At 35.0% G+C, this 23328-nt stretch overlaps 1 protein-coding gene and 1 non-coding gene across 2 annotated transcripts in view; one reads left to right on the top strand and one right to left on the bottom strand.

Moving 5' to 3' along the window:
* The window catches only part of Smp_148940 (sorting nexin, putative), a gene marked incomplete at both ends in the record, with an annotated part of 41336 nt that extends 22326 nt beyond the window's left edge, over positions 1 to 19010 (top strand). The window contains 9 exons of the mRNA XM_018791144.1: positions 244 to 284; positions 2510 to 2582; positions 4092 to 4228; positions 7012 to 7116; positions 9891 to 9998; positions 11229 to 11459; positions 14035 to 14199; positions 15368 to 15542; positions 18823 to 19010. Of these exons, the coding sequence (XP_018645660.1) occupies positions 244 to 284; positions 2510 to 2582; positions 4092 to 4228; positions 7012 to 7116; positions 9891 to 9998; positions 11229 to 11459; positions 14035 to 14199; positions 15368 to 15542; positions 18823 to 19010 (1223 nt within the window). The remainder of the gene's footprint in view (positions 1 to 243; positions 285 to 2509; positions 2583 to 4091; positions 4229 to 7011; positions 7117 to 9890; positions 9999 to 11228; positions 11460 to 14034; positions 14200 to 15367; positions 15543 to 18822) is intronic.
* On the bottom strand, positions 18162 to 18228 carry Smp_tRNA_02399_Pseudo_TTG.1.1. Its single transcript has one exon. It is a non-coding gene (tRNA).
* Positions 19011 to 23328: the final 4318 nt, after the last annotated feature.

Below are 23328 nucleotides of genomic sequence, written 5' to 3' on the forward strand. Positions count from 1 at the left end.
ATTTACTTCATTTTAACAATCGAAAATTTACCACTCATATTCAATGAGCGTAAAGGCATTATTCTCTAATGAATGAGTTTTTACCGTATTTCTTTTATTCTTTAAGGGGATACATAAAGTTTGGTAGTTTTGTTTCTCAGTGGTCACTATGTTTATCAGATAAATTACTATATATTTTCCCTTAAACAATTTAACTATAAGAATTATTCATCTGACGATTATTTACTCACTTTTTTTCTTCAGAAACCAAACAATCAGGGTTGCCAAGGTTATCGGAATCTCGTGTACGTAGATGTGTTTTGTTTAATTACATTTCGATTTTCCTGTTATTCATAATAAATCTAATTTTTATTTAATATGCTTTTGTAATAACTGATTGCTTCGTTATCATGGGATCAATGACATTTTGTATAACTAATTGGGTTACAAACTTTTCATCAAGGATTCCCATTGACTTTGTAGAGCTATTAAGAACTAAGTGGCATCGGACAACATTCTTGTCCCAGTTCGAGACTTCTTGACAGTAAGGGCATTCATGACTCTATGCAGACGATCGAATTAACAATTGTCAGATCTTGTTACGGATTCGACCTTATTAAACCACTGTATCGTAGTTCAGTGAGCATATTTCCAAATTTAGTCACGATTTTTATCCCAGTGTCATCGGTTAGTTTCTAACGTACTTTCAACTAGGTTAACTTCGCTTGTCATGTGTTCATCAGTTACTCAGTACTAACGGATACTGAGCTCTAGAACTTAACAGTTGTAGATTGCTTTTTGGTTGTTAATGACTGCGCCTCTATAATGAAAGTGATCTTTAAGGACTATTTGTTAGGGATGCTAGATCCTCAGAAATCACTTGATGAACTTCTTATTTTCGTAATTTTATTTTGGAAGTTTGAATTTCCTGTCTTTGCACCAGAAGCGCTTATTTAGTTCCTTCAGATTGTATTTCCCACTCGAAAGGACCCTAAATGTCATTGATTGGTTGACTCGTTTAATATGCTATTTCGTAACGTTTCCCAAAGATATTTTATGCTATATATATATATATATATATATATATATATATATATATATGTACGCTCGAGTTGTTGTTCGAGCTTCTGGCTGCTTGTGGAATATACTTTCCCTCATCTAAATCTGGACTTCTCCCTATAGTTAGTGGTGCTGGAACGCATTGGAATAGTTTAGCTTGTCTTGTCGTTGTGTCGCTGATCCTTCGTTCCGTTCGCCGATTTAGAGTGATCTCTTTAAACATAGTACTATTGTTGTTTTATTTGGGGAGCATCATGTTTAATAAAGAACTAAATCCAGTTTTAACCAATGTGTTTACCATATTATATTCTTCGTGTTTCAAATAGAAAAATGATATAGTTCGCTAAATTCGAACTATGGAATTTATCATTCATTCGATTACTAAATATTTCTCAGTTTTACTTCGCTAAGTCAATCATGAAGTTGACTGTGATCTCGTCGATTTATATGTATAGTTTGTTGCCGTAAAAGCTTTCATCTTATAAATTACTTTCCATTGTAAATGCTCTGAGCTTTCGTATTCTAACTTAATAACACAGTATACAATAATCCAAATAAAAGTTTTAAACTTGATCTCTGCTTCAAATCCACCTTATCATTAGTCCGTATCAAGTGGTTTTAATTGTTTATGAAATCCTATTTTAAATGTTTGTCTGTATGGTCGTTAGATAATGAGTTTGAATCACACTATGTCTAAGATATCTTGGGTACAAGAATAAGTTTTATCCAGTGTTTTGCGCATTTTAATTTGAAACTTTTTGAAGTAATGTGGTGTGGTCTACTTATATCCACACAAGTAGTATATGGTGATGGCCAGACATGGAATGTATTTTGGAAGAAAACAGATAACGAAAGAACTGAAATGAAGCGCAATTGGTAGGAAAATGCATGAACAATTGGATTAGAGAAGATGAACTGATATTTACAGAAGGAACAGTGAAGATTGAGACAATTGATTGTTATTTTGCAAATTAACTGTTCACTGTTTTGTTATCAGAATTTAGTGAGATAGTCTGTAATTTGTGCTTAAATACATTCGATTGTCCCCAACTAGTATTCTTGTTCACTACAGTAATACTGCGGAATCATAATCTGATATCATAAGAATAGATATATTGTCATTTTTTCGACTTAACTAGGCCAACAATTACGGCTGTCAAAAGTTTCATGTAGTCCATCCCCAAACCAATTCATCATGCCAGGTCATGTGGTATCAATCAATGTGACTATAGTTTTCATTATGAACTGATGCCAATTTGACTATTCGTTGAAGCTCATTAACTCGCGATCTAATGTGTTTAGCTTGTACGCGAAACAGTTATTTGTAACGTATGAGGTGATGGAATTTTTTGGCAGGAAAAATTATGTTTTACTGAATTCTAATCGTCTAAAAATTAATTCTAACCCGTGGTGCTTGTAAAACTCTCTAACTTTTTCTGTTACCTTTCGTTTTTTCCTTTTTAAAAAAAAGATTATTTCAACAACAAATACTACTGGACGTGGGGCTTTTGATGATGTTTACACAGCTGCAATAACTCGAGCAGGTAATTTATTTGTTTGTATTGACTAAACTAGATTATTGAAGCCTAAAATTTCATTTATATGGTATCTTTTTTGTCTTAGTTATACGTATTGTTAGTTCACCAGCTGCCTAAGTGTTATATCGTGCGACTTTGTACACAACTGTTGATTCAATTGTGTTATTATTATTATTTACCTCATACTACAGTCATTCATAACTGACTGTAGCTGCTACATGGATGTGGTGATCAAGATGTCATATCACTATTACTTAATCTAGTTGTATCGGCTGAAATACATGTTCATTTAAGTCTTGTCATATCATGCAAGTTGGTTAGAGAACAGTTAGGCCAAAAGCAGCAACTTAAGGTCCAGTCGTGCTACTGACTGTACCGGATCGTGACGGCAGTAAGGATTTTCCCTTAGATAACCAACATCTACAGCGATTATGCTTCCTCACAACGAAAAGATAGGGTTAGAAAAGACCAACCCTAAAAATAGCCCATCTCATCTTCCTACAATAATTGTCGTTGTAGTCAGGAAGACTTACAAGTACGTAGTTGACTCATCTTTAAATACCCGTGAAAATCCCGTTTGATCGACCCTAAAGAGTTTTTTTTTGTGTACTGTAGTAAAGCTCTCAGATTGTTAAGTCTACTACTAATCCAAGTTTTTTTGGCTATCTCAGGAAATGCCTTACCATGATGTATGCAACCTGTAAGTGACAACCGCTTTTAACAGCACTCGAGTTCGCTTTATTTACGATTTAAACCTTTCATTTATTACATTTCGACGTCTATTTGAGATTTCGATTGTTGAATCTTTGCGCAAAATTCAAGATGCAAAGTTGATTAGCTTATATTTAATCAAGAGCTAAATAAAAAGTTATGGTAACATTTAATACTAATAAATATAGGAAAATTAAAGAATAATGAACATGGTTCATGAAGCCTTGAAGGTAAATTAAAGGCTTTTGATTTTTAAAATCAAAGAACTGACTGAATAAGTATTCGTCCATATCCCCACAATTCATTTTCACTCTTTATTTCTTAATTTAACATTGTCATTAACAAAGCGTAGTTCTACCGAATATTTTTATAAGATTACATTTTACAATCATTAACCGGATTGGTGTATATCGAGGATCCACCTAGGGGAGTTGGAAAACCCTGATTCCAAACCAATGGTGCATATGGCTTTAGGAACAAATGGCATATGAACCTATTGTTGATCACCGGCTATAATGGGACTGCATCTCCTAACGTTGTTCCACTGCCTTGTGGACTAGACCTCCGGGTGTGGCCCCCTAAGAAAACCACCTGCTTCGGTTTGGGCACCCGGACAGTATTACAACCCTCACACATATAAATGATAACTGCTACTGACCTCATTGTTAATTATGTGGAGCATATGTATTTAGTGCCCAGTTTCACCAGTGTTTGTGTTCAAATAAATCAAATAAACATAAACCAATTTAACTTAGTAAACATCAAACTAACAAAGTTATTTACATTCATCTTCTTTTTTTCTAGAAATAATGCATGATTCTTATGTAATTTATACTATAAAAGTTACACGTACTGTACTATCTACTAGTCAATCAGAATCTTGGAATACTCTACGTCGTTTCAGACATTTTGTTGAGCTACACTCGTTTCTAACAAATAGAGTAGGTTATAAAAAAAGAAAATAATTTACTGTTTTATTGTTTGGTTTTATAATAGATGATATGGTGGTAACTATGGTCATATAATTAATTCTTCAAATACAATTTTGTTAGGGCAATCCTGAAAATTTCTCGCAATAGACATGACAGGTTCAGGAAAACCCAAGGACTTCTAAAATAATATAAAATCCCTATATTTTCTGCACATAAATGGACCTTTGGAGTAAAGTGCTTCTCGTATATTGTGCGCCTTTTCTCTCGTGTTGAAGTCGCAGTGTAGTTCTAGCTTGAGGGTTACGAGACCAGCTTAGGATCTGAGTATAGCGTTCAATCAACAAGGCTTATAAGATGGTGGTTGGAGGTGGTCAACAGGAAACCCTGCACCCGGGTTTCGTGCTACTTGGCACTCGTTAGCAAGGTGCACCTGTAATCTTGAGGAAACTGATGCTCCCTGATGGATTCGATCCCGTGTCACTCAGCTTCACAGTCAGAGACGTTACCACTGAGCTACTCGGGCCGCGATCAACCTCCTGTAGGACTGAGATGTAATCACAATTGATTGATCACTGGGTGGTGAGCAACAAGACTTATCAAATATACACTCAATAATGAATTATTTTCTTTAAAATCTATAATATTTAATCATATTTTATACAGTAAACATAACAATCTATCTTTTAATCATCAAAAATTAATATTCATTCATTTAGTTTAATCTAATACTGTTATATCCTAGCGAAGATATAAGTATGGGTAACTTCCAGGACCTATAGATGGACTATTATTCTATATATATTCTTATTGTTTAACTATTGAGTAATTAGATTATGTATATCTATATTCATCTTATTATAAGCTTCATTTTGACTTATGACTTATTACTGTACGATTTACTGTTGCTAAATTATATTCAGTTTATTGGTTACTGTATCCTACGTTCACAGCCACATTTGGCTTGATCTTGTACAAATATTATTTTCTATTTTATGGTGTGATGTGGTCTGTCTGTCTAGTTTATAAACCGTGTATGCTTGAAATAAATGATTCGCATAGATTCATACCACAGAGGCTGAGATTGGTGTTCTAGATTTAACTGGCTGGGCTAGGCAGATAGCAGGACCGACAAGTACTCTAGACTGCTCGTACAGTTTCCGTGTCACTGTTCCGATCAATAATTCGCTGCTCTCTGATTGGCGGTCTTATCACGTTATACATTTAACAGGGCATCCACTCGTCCACAAGTTTTAACGAATACAAATCTGACTATTAATATGTAAATTATATTAAGAATTATTCTCATTGATCATCTTCATATTTTTATCTTAAGTTATAGGATTGTTGATTTTGCAGGAGCATATACTAAGTCAGTTAAGTATTCTCTAGAAACAATATTTAGTGTTTTTGCACTTCAAATGTACCACTTGATATTGAACAGACATATAATTTTAATTGGACAGTTCATGTATAATAACTAACATTCTGTGTTGAAATAGATGTATGGTTTTGTGTTTAGATTTGAAACCCAATAGTTGTGTGGTGTGGTCTACTTATATCCTCATAAGTAGTATATGGTGATGGCCAGACATGGAATGTATTTTGGCAGAAGACCGATAACGAAAGAACTGAAATGAAGCGCAATTGGTAGGAAAATACATAAACAATGAAATTAGAGAAGATAGATTGATATTTACAGAAGGAACAGTGAAGATTGAGACAATTGACTGTTATATTGCAAATTAACTGTTTGCTGTATGGCTATCAAACCTTAGTAATATAGTTTGTAATTTGTGCTTAAATACATTCGATTGTCCTCACCAGTCGTGTTCTTGATCACCACAGTTGAAATTCGAATGATTTATTCACGAAGTTACCACTAGTCGATGGTTATTAATAATACTTGGGATTTTTGGTTCAAATTTACAAAATGGATTTGTGGGCGAGGATAATAATGATTGATTATTTGTTAAGTCAGACTAGTAGATAATCTGACAGGTAATATATGAGTTATATATTCTTTTATTCCCATTCTTACTGTGATTTTTGTCGGTTTTGGCGTGTGAAAATATATTTACGTTCTCATCAGGTTAATCATACGTTCTTCATCTGAGTTGCACCGAAGTCCTGTATGGTAGACACTGGAAGGGAATCTAGTCTAGATATTCGTCTAAGGTAAATTAAGGTTCCATTCGTGTAGACGTGGAAAACCGAGAGTTATAACAATAACTAAAATCAGAAGGGGTTTTGTGGATATTTTAGTATTTTCATAATTGAAATCATGAGTCGATTGAAGCTAAACCACCATGGAAAACCTAGAAGCACTATGGGTTAAGTGCTTTGGCGCGAGATTGGTAGGTCCTGGGTTTGAATCTCGCGAATGAGGGATCGTGGATGCGCACTGCTGAGGAGTCCCATAATAGGAGAAAACGGCCGTCCAGTGCTTCCAGGTTTTCCATGGTAGTCTAGCTTCATTTGACTCACACTTTCAAATAGGAAAAACTAAAATGTTTATCGTTGATTTATAAAGCGATAATTCAGTGGTTCAGTTTGTCAACTTTTAGAGACTGGTTCCGTCTACTTCTGTTTAAGGGCACCGATTAATAATATCATTAGATCTTACGTATTCCTAGTATGGCTCAAAATTCAGTACATGAACCTGTACACCTATTAAATGGATTAATACAATTTAAACATTGTCCTCTATATCATTGTTAAGCACTATGTAAGGAAAATTCATACTATTACCATAACATTTTATCAATTACTATTTCTATTGTTAATTTTTTTAGTGTGGTCGTATCACTGAACTTAAATTGCCATCGAAAATAGCATTTAATAACATGAGCCCTGAATTTTTAGCACAACGTCGACGTGGACTTAATGTTTATTTGAATGTAAGTTTAACTTTATGAAATCCTAATAAATTTTCACTATTAAGAGTTATGAGCTGAGTTTTTTTACTAATTCACTAGAAAAGCAAATCACATACATTAATTACAGTTCTTACTTACATACTTACTTACGCCTGTTACCTCTCGTCGAGGAGCATAGGCCGCTCACCAGCATTCTCCATCCAACTCTGTCCTGGGCAATCCTTTCCAGTTCTTTCTAGTTGTTATTCATCCTTTTCATATCTGCTTCTATTTCCCGGTGTAATATGTTCTTTGGCCTTCTTCTTTGCCGCTTCCCTTCCGAGTTCCAAGTTAGGGCTTGCCTCGTGATGCATTTTGGTGATTTCCTCAATGTATGTCCTATCCACTTCCAACGTCTTTTTCTAATTTCCTCTTCATCTGGAAGCTGGTTTGTCCTCTTCCATAAAACGCTGTTGCTGATAGTATCCGGCCAGTGAATGTTAAGTATTTTGCGTAAACAACTGTTTATAAATACTTGTACCTTCTTGAAGATGGATGTAGTAGTTCTCCATGTTTCAGCTCCGTACAGTAGAACTAACTATCTTGACGTTCGTATTGAAGATTCTCACTTTGAAATTAGCTGAAAGTTGTTTTGAGTTCCATATGTTCTTCAATTGTAGAAATGCTATCCTTGCTTTGCCAATCCTCGCCTCTACATCTGCATCCGATCCTCCTTTTTTATCAACGATGCTTCCCAGGTACGTTAGTGATTCCACCTCTTCCAGAGTTTCATCATCAAGTGTGATTGGGTTGGTGTTCTCCGTGTTGTATTTGAGAATCTTGCTTTTTCCTTTGTGTATGTTGATGCAGAGGCTGCTGCTATATTTGTTGTCTTCGTCTGTATTTGTTCGTGTGTATGAGATAGGAGGGCTAGGTCATCTGCGAAGTCCAAATCATCTAATTGATTCTGAGATGTCCATTGTATTCCGTGCTTCCCCTAATTAGAGTTCTTCACTTTTAAATTCAGTATTAAGATAATACATTACCACTCAAATATATAAGGTAAAAGGTGGAGATAGTTTAATTCCAATTTAGTAATGTAGTACGCATACTTTGAGAACTAATTTTTATCCTTTTATAAAATGGAAAAAATCGATTCATCAAGAGAATCAAACATAGTTACAGCGGTACTTCAAAGTTTTATACGTTTTTATTATATATTTGTCAACATTGTTTTTTCTGAGGCAGTTATAAATTATCCGATAAACGAAATCCTTAGATTGGCAGAATATATCCATTATAATCTTCTGTAAATTATTATTAAAATATTGTAGTTAATTTCCAAATCTGTCTAAAATATTCTGATATATTCATTTATGGATATTTAACATTGCTTTAGAAGAATAATTTGTAAGTTATTAGTCGAAAAAGTATGTCTTTGATTGTTGTCAATTTACTAGCACAATTATTCAATTCTTAAAGGTTTACAGTTTAATCTTTCACCATGTTACCTGAAGGTCTTGAGTTTTTCCTCAGTGAGGTCGGTCCCCAAATGCCCTGGTACAACAGAGAGTAGGGAGAGTCCGCCCCTCTTATCGAAATGCTCTCACATGGTCACGCGTATATAGCCTCTGCTAGGGAAGTCCTACTCACTGCCTTCTCGTGGCCGTCTGTTTGCTCTGTCTAAAACTTGTTTGCAGGGCACGACGAACATAAATAAAACTAATTCATTGATCACTTTATGTCTATCTTTTTCTTTCTAACTTATAACTATTAATATCTTGTCGGTAAAGGTTTGTGATTTTTCCGATCTTGTTATTAAGGAATGCAATTAATACAGTCTCTGTCACTATATATGCATCCTAAGCGAAATGACTTGGTGTACCGTTATATCACTAGTCTTACCATATACAATAGGCGGCCACCAGGGGAATCCAGGCCATTCACTCATAAAGCACATATGACCATAAAGACTGGCCGGTTGCAGTCTTGAACATCAACAACGGGGAACTGAATTCCCCTTCGTACATGTTAGTGTTTGCCTAAACTCAGTAGCTCAAAGGATAACTCGTTTAGCTTTCAAAGCGAAAAGTACTTGGTTCGAGTCTCATTGTGAACATTATCACGGATGCACGTACTTACAGTTAAACAGTTCAAGTACCAAATCTACTAACAATATGTCGGTGTTGAGTAGGCAGAAGTAAACGGTGATTCGTTGTTGTTTCCAGATAATTCGAGAGATGATCAGACAGATATCTGATTCGAAAGGAGACAATGAATTCATAGAATAAAAACGTATAATATGATTTTGAAACTCCAGATATAAGAAGTGACAAAAAAGTAGATGCATTCACGCCATTACGACTTATTCTGAGCCATTCCACTTAAAGTCTCCAACCATCAGTGAAGATAATAGTACGAATCCTAACCGGGTAGTTTACAGCTACTTCATAGACTGATGCTACATTTTAGTTTAACCGCCTCTAACTTTCTTCCAATCTACTAGACCAGCCAGCATCCCACACTGAGATATGCGGTTGTTAAACATACATGACATCTATTCGCGCAATAGATGACATGACTGCAGCAATAGTCTGGTCCGATAATTTTGTTCAAAGTACTCATTTTCATTTTTCATAATTATCCATTTCAATAATGCTTAAGTGGAAATATAAGGTGATTCACATTAGAAAACTTTGCTATTTGTAAAGATACTGTGTACGCTAAACCAAAAATGTCACGCAATGTCAAATGATATGTAACACTGTATTATTAATTTTCTGCTATTATTATTATTATTTGTTTATCAATAATAGACATTGTGTAGCAGTGAATTTCAGAATAATCATCCAGGTAGTCGTCCTTTGTGCATTGAATTTCTGCAGCCTGACAGCTGGGAAAGAGGTCATGTTGAAGCACGTATTGTAAGTTCTTAACATTCATTGTAATTACTTTGCCTGGTATATATATATTAAATGTCTACATTAAACCTTTATTTCTTCGTGTCTATTCCCATTTTCATATTTCATCTGTAAATATATTAAGTTGGTTAATAATACGCTAAACAAATTTGTCGTACACAGTAACATTCGAAGCAAAATCTTACATATTACCAGCTATGCAAACTAACCAATTTGTAGACTGCCAAACCAATAGATTAAAAACTGTTTATGCAAATTATAGTGGTTTTCAACTTAACTGTGGTGTTTGTATGAACTAATGATTCCTTTGTACGAAATGAATGCTTGATTTCGAATGGCAAATACAATACTTTCGTTAGTGCTCATCTAGTTCTGTCTACTTAGATTGAGCTATTTCCGGAATTCCTAGTTTGTACAATAATTCAAATACTCCCAATCATCACATTAACCATCTAGTTTACTTCATAGAGTAACCTTATTTAGACAACCATTGCAAACTAGGAAGCGCTAGACTGTTGTCTTTTCTCAGCAAGAGAATTCCTTACTGTTGCAATCCACAATTCGACTGGGAATTGAACATAGAACCTGTAGGTCTCAGCTAGCACTTAACGTCTAGACCACTAAGTCGGCTTCCGGTAGTTTGCATTTCTAACTTTACGGTTCTCAATGGTTGCTTAACTAAGGTCGGTATTAAAACTGTAAAGCCCAGCAATCTCAGCAAACTTTCTGTACACATAAATAATAAGCGCTTATATACACCAACAGAAATGAATGAATACTTTAGAAACAGGGATAATAACTTCGCAGTTGAAACACTTCGATCTTGTTTTCTTAGTTTCTAGGTACAACTTAGCTTCATCTTCCATTTGGGTAACCGGTTTCTATTATCAGTAACCACATCTAAAAGTCTAATTCACAAATTCTACTAGGTTCTCACTGAGTTGTGTCGTTTTCTTAAGAGAGAATTAAACTGACTAGCAATGATAATGATGATAATAATAGCATCTTGGAATCATGCATTCCGCTATTACTATTATATTAAGAATCCGAATTATATATATGCATACTTCCTTTAATGTTCAAATAAACATTTTCTCATTTTATCTGTGTCACAAGAAAATAAATATATATGCCAATTAGAGACTGACCAGTTGCAGTCCTAAAAACATCAATGGGAAGATTCAAACAAACAATACTAATTGAATTTAAATTGTGTTTGATTATTTCTTACAGGTTTCTGCAATATTAACACCTTTTCGTACAGTTAGCAATGCTATGATGTCTGTTCCAGATACATTGGCTGATGGTTTAAATAAGATTTTTGCTAATAAAAATTTTCCAACATCCAATTCACCTATTCTTTCGCGTAATGATGAAATGATGAAAAAATCCAGTGAGTTTGAATTACAAGAATCATTGGATATGTCATTAGAATCATCAAAAAGTTCTGATTCATATGATTATGTAAGTGTAAAGTTTATTTATACTAGTTTTCTATACTTTCCCATATATCGATGTTTGAAGTTAAAAGAAAACGCTTTGTGTCGCCCCATGTTTCAAACTAGAAATCGTCATCAGATTTCTAGTCTGCCAATCTCTACAGTTATGTGACTGGGTTCCCAACTAGTATTCAATTTCCTTTCATTCACAAAATGTTTAACCTGATTGTTATGTGAATGAACTGTTATTCACACTAACTATCGAATGTGATGTTTTCTACTCAGTCGAAAATTGAACAGAACTACATAAAGTAGATTGACTGTTTGATTCATAATTAAACTGTCCCTATTTGTCCTAGTTGTAAGATTCTGTTATTCGTGTAGAATCTATGCAAGAATTCTAATTCAAACATTAAGCTGCGTGAAAAATAGAAGGCGATTCGTTTAGAAGTACGGTACCATCATAAAAATAATAATTAACTAAGTAATCAATTTAAGAAAACCTGACCATGAAGTGTCATCGTTTTAGACCAAATTTTCAAACCATAACTATAATGGCTGATCTATGTCTTTGAAACTATTGAATAACAGCAAAACCACAAGATTACTGCAAGTTCGAAAATAGCACATGACTTTACCAGATAGAAAAATATCAACAGTTAAATATGTAATAAATAGTTTAAGTATTCCTACTATAAGTGTTAAGAACTGCATTTGATGATTCTTCGTTAAAGCAAAAGGTATTGAGTTCAAGTCCATGTTTGAACACTGGGATTTAGTTGATGTGTCCTAAATAGGACAATACATATCCTTTATTTTACTGCTAGCCACAATTCAACTGTACTAAATGAAGGAGTTAACAAAACTTACGTAGGTACTGTGTTTGAAAAAATAGGTGGACTAAACGTGAGCAATAAGATTTCAAAAGACATGCTCTCAAAATGTAAATGCGATTGTCTCAGGATTAGTATTCCTTCCCCTCTCATCGACATAAACCGTCATTTAGAATAGCTGCATTTTGCAAACCTAGATTAAGTACACAATATCAGATTGGTGAATTATGACGGTAACTTATTTATTTATTTATTTAAACACATAAATAGTGGTACAAAGGGGCACCAGATAAACATGCGCCACACAAATCTTATTTGATTTGTGTGAGGGCTGTGATACTGCCCAGGTGCCCAAATCGAAGCACGTGGTTTTCTTAGGGGGACACACCCAGAGCCTTCGAACAAAAGGTCTGATCCACAAGGTAGTGGAGCATCGTGAGGCGATGCATTCCCATGGTAGCCGGTGACCAACGATTGATTCCTACGACATTTGTTCCTTCAGGATACTGGAGCCAGCCCATGTGCACCATTGGTTTGGAATCAGGGTTTTCCAACTCCACTAGGTGGACTTTCCGTGTCCACCAACCCGGTTAAAGCGCCGGACATTCGCTTTTCGTCCTCTCGATTTTGTAAACAACACTCCCGCCAAGATGAGGCAGTGAGTAGGACTTCCCTGACAGAGGCTATATATTCGCGTGGCCATGTGAGAGCATTTCGAGAGGAAGGGCGGACTCTCCCCACTCTCGGCCGTACCAGGACATTTGGGGGCATTACGGTAACTAGTTCAATACTTTTTCATACACTTTTTCTCAAAATCGTTTATCAACCATTTATGCGTTGTTCGAGGTAAACCATGGCGGGTTAATGACTGCATATATATATCCAAGTACAGCGAATATAATAGAATAACTTATGTGTAAAATTGATTCCAGTTTCGTTCCATTTTGAGTCCACTTTTTGACTGTTTTGTACTGTATGTGTTTTTGTGTTCATGTACTCCCATTCTGGCCTATATCCAGCTCTTGATCGTTTGATTAGACAATAAATTCGAGTGTCAACTGGTCTACTCATATAGTAATGTGTATCATATGCTTCCTCAAATAATAATAGGATTATAAATAAAAGTCTGCATTTTTTGTTATAACAATGTGTTGTACAGTTTATATGAATTAAGTTTCAAATCTATTTCCTACGTCTACTACATCTATAGTTCTAATTTTATTCCGTTTTTGCGGAAATATCCATTTCCGTATCATTGACTAATGTTTACCCCACCTTGCCTTCTCGTGGCGGGGGTGTTGTTTACAAAATCGAGAGGACGAAAAGCGAATGTCTGGCAGTTTAACCGGATTGGTGGACACGGAAAGTCCACCTAGTGGAGTTGGAAAACCCTGATTCCAAACCAATGGTGCACATGGGCTGGCTCCAGTATCCTGAAGGAACAAATGTCGTAGGAATCAATCGTTGGTCACCGGCTACCATGGGAATGCATCGCCTCACGATGCTCCACTACCTTGTGGATCAGACCTTTTGTTCGAAGGCTCTGGGTGTGTCCCCCTAAGAAAACCACCAGTTTCGGTCTGGGAATCCCGGCAGTATCACAGCTCTCACACAAATCAAATGAGATTTGTGCGGCGCATATGTATTCGGTGCCCCTTTGTACCAATATTTGTGTTTAAATAAATAAATAATAACCCTACATATTTGCATTCACTAGATTTCTTGGGATTTTATTGTTTGATTGTTTTGTTTTAATACGTTTTACAGAATGTTCGAGATGAAACACCAATTCAAATTTTATTCTTATTAGTCGATGAAATATTTGATTTACATAGAGAAAGTCAATTTACGAGACAAGGAAATTTCGCTATATTACGCAAAATATTCCAAACATTTTTTGGTATTCGAGTTAATAAAATGATCATTGCCAAAGTAAGTTGTGACATATATTCTTGTATGTTCGTATGTACCTTCGTTTTGGGGTTGATCTTCATCGTGCTGTTTAGGTATCTGATCATACTACATGAATTATTTGTACACAGTGGCTGTCATATGTAGGTTGATGAACAGTTAACTATGAAATATCGCTATTACGTGTGTATACTGATAAACAATGCATGCTGCAGCAGATAAACTCTTTGTAGTTTGTGTGAAATTTAATCCAATAAAATTTGATTGTAGCTCAGTAAGGACGTACATATACGAATATTTTGCTTTAAGTTTCACTATATATGAGTGCTATTAAAAATTGCCTTCATAAGTGTTCTAATCGATGTAGAATATTGAATGAACCTCGTGTACTTTGACCACTGGGCTGATTTCTGCACAAATAAAGGCTCAAGAAATAAGAAAAGAAAACTTGTTGAAATACTCTGTGCTGAGAATTCTATATTGTACCTAAAATATAATATTGAATAAAGCCACTAGTAATAATAATAATAATTGATTACATTATTATTAGTATGGGTTTTGGTAATTCCTTTATCGACAATTGAGTCCCGATACATTGAGCTAACGAGTTCTAAATAGGATGAAACAGGCTTCTTGGATTCCATTGTATTATATTTGAAGCGTTTCGAATTCACTAGTCAGCGAACGGAACAAAGACTTATGACCAGAGACCGATAAGCTAGCTATTCTAACGCGTCCCAGACCCAGCTAACTAGAGTAAGAAGTCCAGGTTGGAAGCGAGGAAATTATATTCCGTAAGCAGCCAGAAGCACAGCAATCGTAAGGGAAAAAAAATCAAACGTAAATACACAGCATAAAATTGTCCTTGGGCATCATTACAAAATAGCACACTAAAAGATACAACGGACCAATAGCGTTTAAGATATTTTACAAGTAGGAAATACGACTCGAAGGTGAAAAGAGCGCTTTCAGCGCGAAAACAAAGAAATTCAAATTTTCAAAATAAAATTACAAAAAAAGGCCATTTACCAAATGAGTTCTGGGGATTTAACATCCCCAAAACATTATTATCCATTATTCATCTGTTAAGAATATTGATATCATGAATGATTTTTATATCAAATTATACAAGGAAACAAAATTGCTTGTCTTTTCTATTACTCAGTATATTTTTTTGTTTTTAAAAAAGGCTTGTGAATGGACTAGTGCACCAAAGATCACTCAACTAATTACTTATTTACGTGATTATTTTTGGCCTCCCAAAAATAAATCATCAAATACTACAGCTTTAACTGAACGTGACAAAGAGATGAAATTACGTACTCGTGTTCTTTGTAGAACTGTACTACTGGGAAGTGTTTCTGGTAGGTAAAATGTTTGTTGTCTTTTTGTTCTGGTTATCCACATAGTTCTAAAGGTATGGTCAATATTTATTTCTACTGTGTTCAACCTTCGAACTTATGCATCAAAGTGTCCTTCTAGTATGACTAACTGCAACTGAATGTTCTACTTTTTGGAGTATCACTAATAAATTTAGACCTCTAAATTGTTCTTATTTTAAGATGGAGACCATAAATTGACGTTGATATTCTTCGTAATTATGATGCAAAGACTGCAATTACAGCGCATATTTACCCACTCTATATAAATGTATAAATTTGTATTACTAGGAGTTAATGACAAGTATTCAGGGATGATTGTTGTTGTGATGTGTGGTATTCGAAATCTGTTACTGATACACGGTATGCTGTGTGCTACCCCCCCCAACTGACTACTTGGGCGAGAAAGTGTACTAGGCCACTAAATAAAATGCACAAATACTCATTTATGTATATATATACCATTCTATTCTCAGGAAATTGACCGCAATGAAATGCACCTGACTTTTATAACACTTAAAAACAAGGGATATTAAAGCGAACGGTTGTTTTCTATAACTTTATTATCAAGCTCTACAGTTATAATAATCAAAACAAAGCATGCCAGCGACCTTCTCAACACAACTTGTTCCTAGGCAACAAATCAAAGATAAAATATTGATCATGAGATTTTCCATATATACATACTAAGTTGCCTGCTCCTGTGTAAGTATTTACGTAGCTCTACTCAGTTTTTATCCTTGAGTTCTCTAGAACATGGTATGGTTTAAGGAAAGGATTTTACAAAATCTATTAACAGAACCAATCTTTCTTATTTGGTAGATAACAAACATCACCTTAAATATATGAAGCTTTCTCAGCTTTGTATCGAGTCCCCAACAGGCTGTTTAAAGAAGCGAGATTATGACTTATCTACGTAGTGTAAGCCATTGGAATCAATTCCAAAAGATCTAACTTAAGTTTCCAAAAGAGGTATTTTCAACAACAGTGTTTACTTTGGTTCACTATTGAATCACCAACCAAATGTTGTAAACCTTTACCATTCCTATTGTAATTCGTTTTACGTTCATCTTCTTATTGTCCTGTTCTTGATTTGTAATTTCGTCTTTCTTGATTCAGCCGGACTTATTATTATAATTGCCCGGATAACAGCTTATTTGTTTCACATTACACTCACATAACTTTAATATTTATTTATTATTCCACAGAATTTATTTTCCTACCCTGTTTGTTAAATTGTTACATCCTTGATCTGTCGACCCACTTTCGTGCCGAGGCTAACTTGTCTAATGTAGATTAAGACCTTGACGCGATAGGCTGACTGGTTTAACCTCGAGGCTAGTACGCGTGAGTTCGAAATGGGGGTAGAGAGAAGAAAACTATTCTATCACCTGATTGGCTGACAGGCACGCACGAGAGAGAAGACAAGACAACTGAAACACTACTCGCTTTATTCCAAAAACCGATCTGGTACCCAAATTCAGATTAGTGTAAAAAAAAAATACATGAATAAATAGATGACTAACTGGACCACAACGTACAATAATAAGGAAAATACAATTATATCCAAAACTGGGGGATTATAGTAGAATAAAGAGTACAAAAGGTTACATCTAAGTTACAATAGCTTTGGAATAGAAAAGGCTATGGCAGTGAATTATACATCAAACGAAAGCTTATGATCTGTAGAATAGACTAGGGAAGAAACTAAATGTTAAAGTTTTACAAGCTTTGAATTAAATGAAATAATGTCCCCAAAAATAGCTTCCGTAGTTTGTTAAGGCTTCTTGTTTCTCTGTTCACATCATAAATGATCGTTCTTATTTATAAACTAAAATTTTTTAAAGTATTTGTACTACAACAGATGCAAATCTTCACCACTTTTTGACCGCATAACATTGTCCAATAAACTTATTTACATTTCCCTTATTTTGCCTATTCAATACAATAATTATGAACTTATAACTGTGGAGCTTGATGATGATGTTATTAAAAACAATAGTTGGTTGCAGTATTTTTTTTTGTTTTCGAATATTCTACGAAGGCCTTCAAATATTTACATATTCTTCCTATTTATATCCTTTACGTTATCTATTTTTCCATTTGTTGCTGATTCTTTCTGAATCATTGTATATTGGGTACTTCGGCAACGCTCCCGATGTCACGTAGACCACTACTACTAATGTAATTTCTTTTTTAGCCACTTCAAGAAAGAGTATCCCTTCTCAGTGAATGTAACAAAGAAATAACAACTTCCCATACATCACCTCTAATATGATTCGTGATGACCTTCAAATAAAAATATCCAGCATTCTCTACTGTGCATTATCATGTGTTAAACCTCACATTTTGAATTGTTCTATAATAAAATAATAATTTCACTTAGTATTATTTGTTTGAATCTTCCCATTGATGTTTTAGGACTGCAACTGGTTAGTCTCTAATTGGCATATGTGCATACTGTGCGTATTGCCTCGATATAGCCTAAATTCACAAGCATGGTAAGCAAAGATGGATAGTGGCTAGCAGTGGAATCCAGTTTGACGCTTGTTTCGTCCCATTTGGGACTCGTCAGCTGGATGTACCTGCATCTCAGAGTTGATGTTCACTCTGAGACTCGAACCCAGTACCTTTCGCTCCAAATGCCATCGCGTTATCCACTCGGCCACTGAGTCCTGATAGCCACATGCTTGTGCAATGGGGTGAAGTTTAATTTCACTTAGTATTATTTGTTTGAATCTTCCCATAATAATTGTTTTCGAAATCTACTAGCATTATCTGTAGAACCATTGAAAATCGGAGTACACTGAATAGTCAGTAGTGTTTATATTTCCAACATCAGGCATAATTGAACTGAAGATATTTAAGTTTCGTAGCAAGCACAATACCAACGAATTAGTTAGATTTCAGATCAGAGGGGGTCTTGTGGAGAATTTAGTATTTTCACAGTTGAATTCATGGGTCAATTGAAGCTAGACCACCATCTAAAACCTGGAAGCACTGGACGGCCGTTTCGCCCTATTATGGGACTCCTCAGTAGTGCGCGTACACGATCCCGCACTAGGACGAAACGGCTGTCTAGTGCTTCCAGGTTTTCGATGGTGATCTAGTTAGATTTCAACAATATATCTATTGAACTAAAGTTGGTTGGTTTATGACTTAATGTAATTTTCATCTTCAATTATTTTACTACTCTAATTTTAATTTAGTAATATTATGTTACATAAGTAAATATGTACACATAATTTTGATTATAATTTTTTAGAGGAATTTGCACAATTTCTTGGAAATGAAACTACTCGTCGTGGTGTTTCATGTGTATTCAATATGCTTCAAGAAGAACGTTTCAATCGTAGATTTGTACATACAGTATTAGAAGCATTTCTATGTCAATTATTTCGACCATATCATGATATTGGGAAGCTATTTATGAAAAAAATTTATGCCCATTAAAATGTGGACGAGCATGTCGTTCACATAAATGATGTGTTTAAATGAAACGTACAATATTCACTTCGAAGAATTTTTTTCTTAAAGACTCTACTTCTTGATTACATCAATAGAATGATTTCAAGAAATATATAGAGAATTCATTCAGTGTACACACATGTTTAGTGAGACAATCTGTTCACAGTTTTTTGGGAGTGTATGGGTTGATTCTCTAGACATAGTCATATTATCTGTTTATTCTCTTCATTGTCATTCGCTTGTGCGACTCCGTCTAGTATGTATTATAATATATTACCTACTAATATTCTTATGTAACTATTATGGAAAGAACTTCTTTGACTTCATTTTAACACGTATAAACTCCCATAGATAACTTATGAACTAAACGATATGAAATGTATTACTTTACGTGATCATCAATAACTTTGGAGTTTGCGTGCAACCTCATCATTTGATCTGATTCCTTGGATAGATTTATAATAGTATTGTTACATATGATTAAGATCATGAGTCAACTATATAGAATCACTGAAATCTCCACAAAACCCCCCTTCTGACATATCATTAAACTTGTTATTAGTTTTAATTGATAGCAGTCTGTGATCAAATAGTTATTTCCCTATATTCTTTTATAACTTATTTCACATCAATGAATCCCTAAATCATCATACTATTGATCATTGTATAATGACCCATAAGTTTTTTGTTTTCTAATCTCCTTTCATTTATCATTTTATTATGTATGCTTTGATTCAACTTAGCATAGTTGACACAATCAATCATCAATCGGTCTCTTCTCAATACATCTTATTTTAGTTGTCTGTCTTGAAAGTATTCCTGTAATCTCGAATAATTTGTACAGTATGTTGAATATCTCTTCTTTGTTTTCAATTGTCTATCTGATTTCACCTATTTTTGTTGACTTTGTGTATATGACTGGGGGGGGGAATGGATGTCATTTCATCCGTTGTTGTTGTTTTCTTGAATGAACATGTGTAAAATTAGTTAGTATTCAATGGTCATCGTACCATAAACATGACTGTCTTTTGTTTTTATTGTTCACTGTTACTAAATGTAATATATTATTTAGTTATCTAACTGATTTATTCTTTTAAGTATTGTTTAGTTAGCTGAACTAATATTGACTACCTAACTGTGCAATAAAATTGTGTTTTTAAAGACATGTTAAACATGTCAAAACTTTTCACTGAATAATCAGAAGTCTAAGATGGAATTATGATTTAGTTCCTTTGAATAGCAGGTAACTAGGTTGTCCTGGTACGGCTGAGAGTGGGGAGAGTCCGCTCTCCCTCTCCAAATGCTCTCATGGCCATACGTATATAGCCTCTGCCAGAGAAGTCCTACTCACTGCCTTCTCATGGCATTACTGTTGTTTACGAAATTGAGAGGAAGAAAAGCGAATGTCCGGCGATTCAATCGGGTTGGTGGACACGGTTAGTCCACCTACGAGAGTTGGAAAACCCTGGTTCCAAACCAATGGTGCACATGGGCTGGCTCCAGTACCCTGATGGAACGAATGGCGTAGGAATCAATCGTTGGTCACCGGCTACCATGTGACTTCATCTCCTCACGATGCTCCACTGCCTTGTGAATCAGATCATTAGGTCAAAGGCTCCGGGTGTGGCCCCCTAAGAAAACCACCTGCTTCAGTTTGGGCACCTGGGCAGTATCACAGCCCTCACACAAATCAAATGAGATTTGTGCGGCCCATATGTATCTGGTGCTTCCTTGTACCAATATTTATGTGTTTAAATAATTAATAATAATAAATAACTAGGTTTAAAATATTGATACCTTAGTTATATATAATCTTTTGGAATGTGAAAGTTAACCTACACGACGATTTAACTGCAGAAATAAATGTTAGTTTTTTTTCATAGAAAATCTAAACTGTACAAACCACTGATTTTACTACTGTTGACTAATGAATAATGTGTTGCTCGTTCACGTTATTATCTGTTAATTAGAAAGTTATAAATCGTACACCACTGAGATCCATTTTGATCTTCCTCATATATAGCTTTTTACGATTGATCAAGATGATCGGAAAATTTCTAGACAGGAAATCCGAACCTCCTGACACTGCTTAGATCAACAGTCAATAAAATTATCTGCACTGATGCCAACTTGATATGTTGCCAACCAGCTTTTTATTACAGATACGAATTGCCAGGAAGCTTGGCATATACTTGCGATTCCATATATCTACCTTGTTGTCGACCATACCAACTATATAGAAACCAAAATTCTTTCCTAAATAAGTTCTATACAAAAGCTTAAAAAAATTGTTATTTCGAAGCTAAATTGATAAATCCCTCCAAATAAAAATTACTTCGACAATGAATTTTTTCCGTAAAGTTGATATAGATGGAAACATTTAGTTATCTACAGACATTTACTTGTCAATAAAATATCCATTACCTAGATCTATATTCCTAACGATAACAGTTATTCATAGCCAACATAAAGTCTAGCATTAATTTGCGCCAGCCCATGTTGCTTTACCATATTACCACAACGAGAAGAAACTAACGAGATGAGTAAAAATAGAGTTGAGATAATCAACTATATGCTTTAGTTTTCTTAACTGACCAGTAAATACCATTTGTTGATGGGAATCTGGATGAAAACTCTCTGCCCCGAGCATACTTTCTTGCCTTTAGACTAACGTCTTACGTTTTGGCCGAAGACACCCCTTGATTGAAAGTGATTAACCTTTGGCTGTGGTCCAAGTATTCAGTTCACACAGCGACAGACAAGCTCCTATCCTTGTTTAGACAACCAGTCATTAAACTAAGCACTCAAGAATTACCAGAGCACAATACAAATCAAATGGGAAATCATAGTTTACACAAGTCATAAGTGGCGGAGAACGGAACAGGTGAATAATTAACTCACAGTAATTAAGGGATAGTAAAATGTAGAGCAATAAGTGATGAGTCCAACGAGAGTTTACAGTACGGGGAGTGCAGATATAAAATGACATTTCATAATTGTACAATAAAAATCTAGATAACAATTATCCGGAACATAGTTCCAAAAGTCACTACTTTTTCAACATTCCCTGTTACAACAATAGTAGTAGTATCAATTAGAGTGAGCAAGTGAAGAACACGGTCTGAGAAGTAGTAATGAAAACGTATGTAGGAAGGGGCACTGAAACTCTCTAGAGGAAGATAAGGAATGATTGCATCTGCAACAGGTTCTGAACCATTTCCGCTAAGTAGTCCACCCACTAATCACGGGGTATGGGAATAAGATATATGCCAAAAGAACTTGACGCAAATATGTATAAGAACGAAAATAGGAGTTTATTCAGATTCTGCAAGAGATAATTTTATTATTTTTTGATGAGTCTACCAGAGCATGGTGGATCGACTGGTGAGTCATTATGTTTTGCTTATACTCAACTACGGCTTACCTCAAGGCGGGATATTAGCTGGGATAGGAGTAGGATAAAAAGAAACTAAGAACGGCTAAACCAAGACGTAGCATCAACCCATGCACTGATTAACTATTGAAGTCATGTTAATAGATGTAGACCAGCTAGTTTGGGTGGGGTCGATAGTTGGAGACGTCGCATGACATTGGTCAGTGCCATAGGTGAACTTACCCTCTATGTCCCTTTAGATATTGAGTCCCAGTGTTCCTTCATGTATACGTTTTTAGTGTTAGATTTTGCATTGTATTCTTTATTACTTAGTCCTGCTTACTATTATTGGTGGTATATATTTTGATTACTGCTCTATTCATCTTGGTAATTTGTTATAATGCTGATTTTATTTGGTGTTTTAGGGAGACGTACGATTCGTACCTGATGTATGACCAGCGAAAGTAAGATGCGACCGGGTATTAAATGAAGACAAAAGCGACCCACTTTAGCCAAATGTTGTGACACTACTTAGCGCTGTGGTTTCCTTTCTATGAATTATCGCTACTAACTTAACTGTGGATTAAACTCTGTGTGAACTGCTAGCAACTATGTTAAACAAATGATTTTCTGGTCTGTTAACTAATTTTCAGTTGTCGATCGTGAATTCTACAGTTGGATATAACGTATCAAGTCATAGTATTATCCTATTATATGCTGAGTATGCAAAAATATTTTTTTCCGTTACAACAGTATCAGGCTTCGTATTCAATATAATCAAATGATTGTTAATCCTTTTATAGACTATAAGCGTATGAGTGACAGTGCCCCCAAATGCCCTGGTACGGCCGAGAGTGGGGAGAGTCCGCTCTCCCTCTCCAAATGCTCTCACATGGCCACGCCTACATAGCCTCTGTCAGGGAAGTCCTA

The sequence above is a fragment of the Schistosoma mansoni genome (genome assembly GCF_000237925.1).
Source record: "Schistosoma mansoni, WGS project CABG00000000 data, chromosome 4 unplaced supercontig 0032, strain Puerto Rico, whole genome shotgun sequence".
In the NCBI taxonomy this organism is placed as follows: Eukaryota; Metazoa; Platyhelminthes; class Trematoda; order Strigeidida; family Schistosomatidae; genus Schistosoma; species Schistosoma mansoni.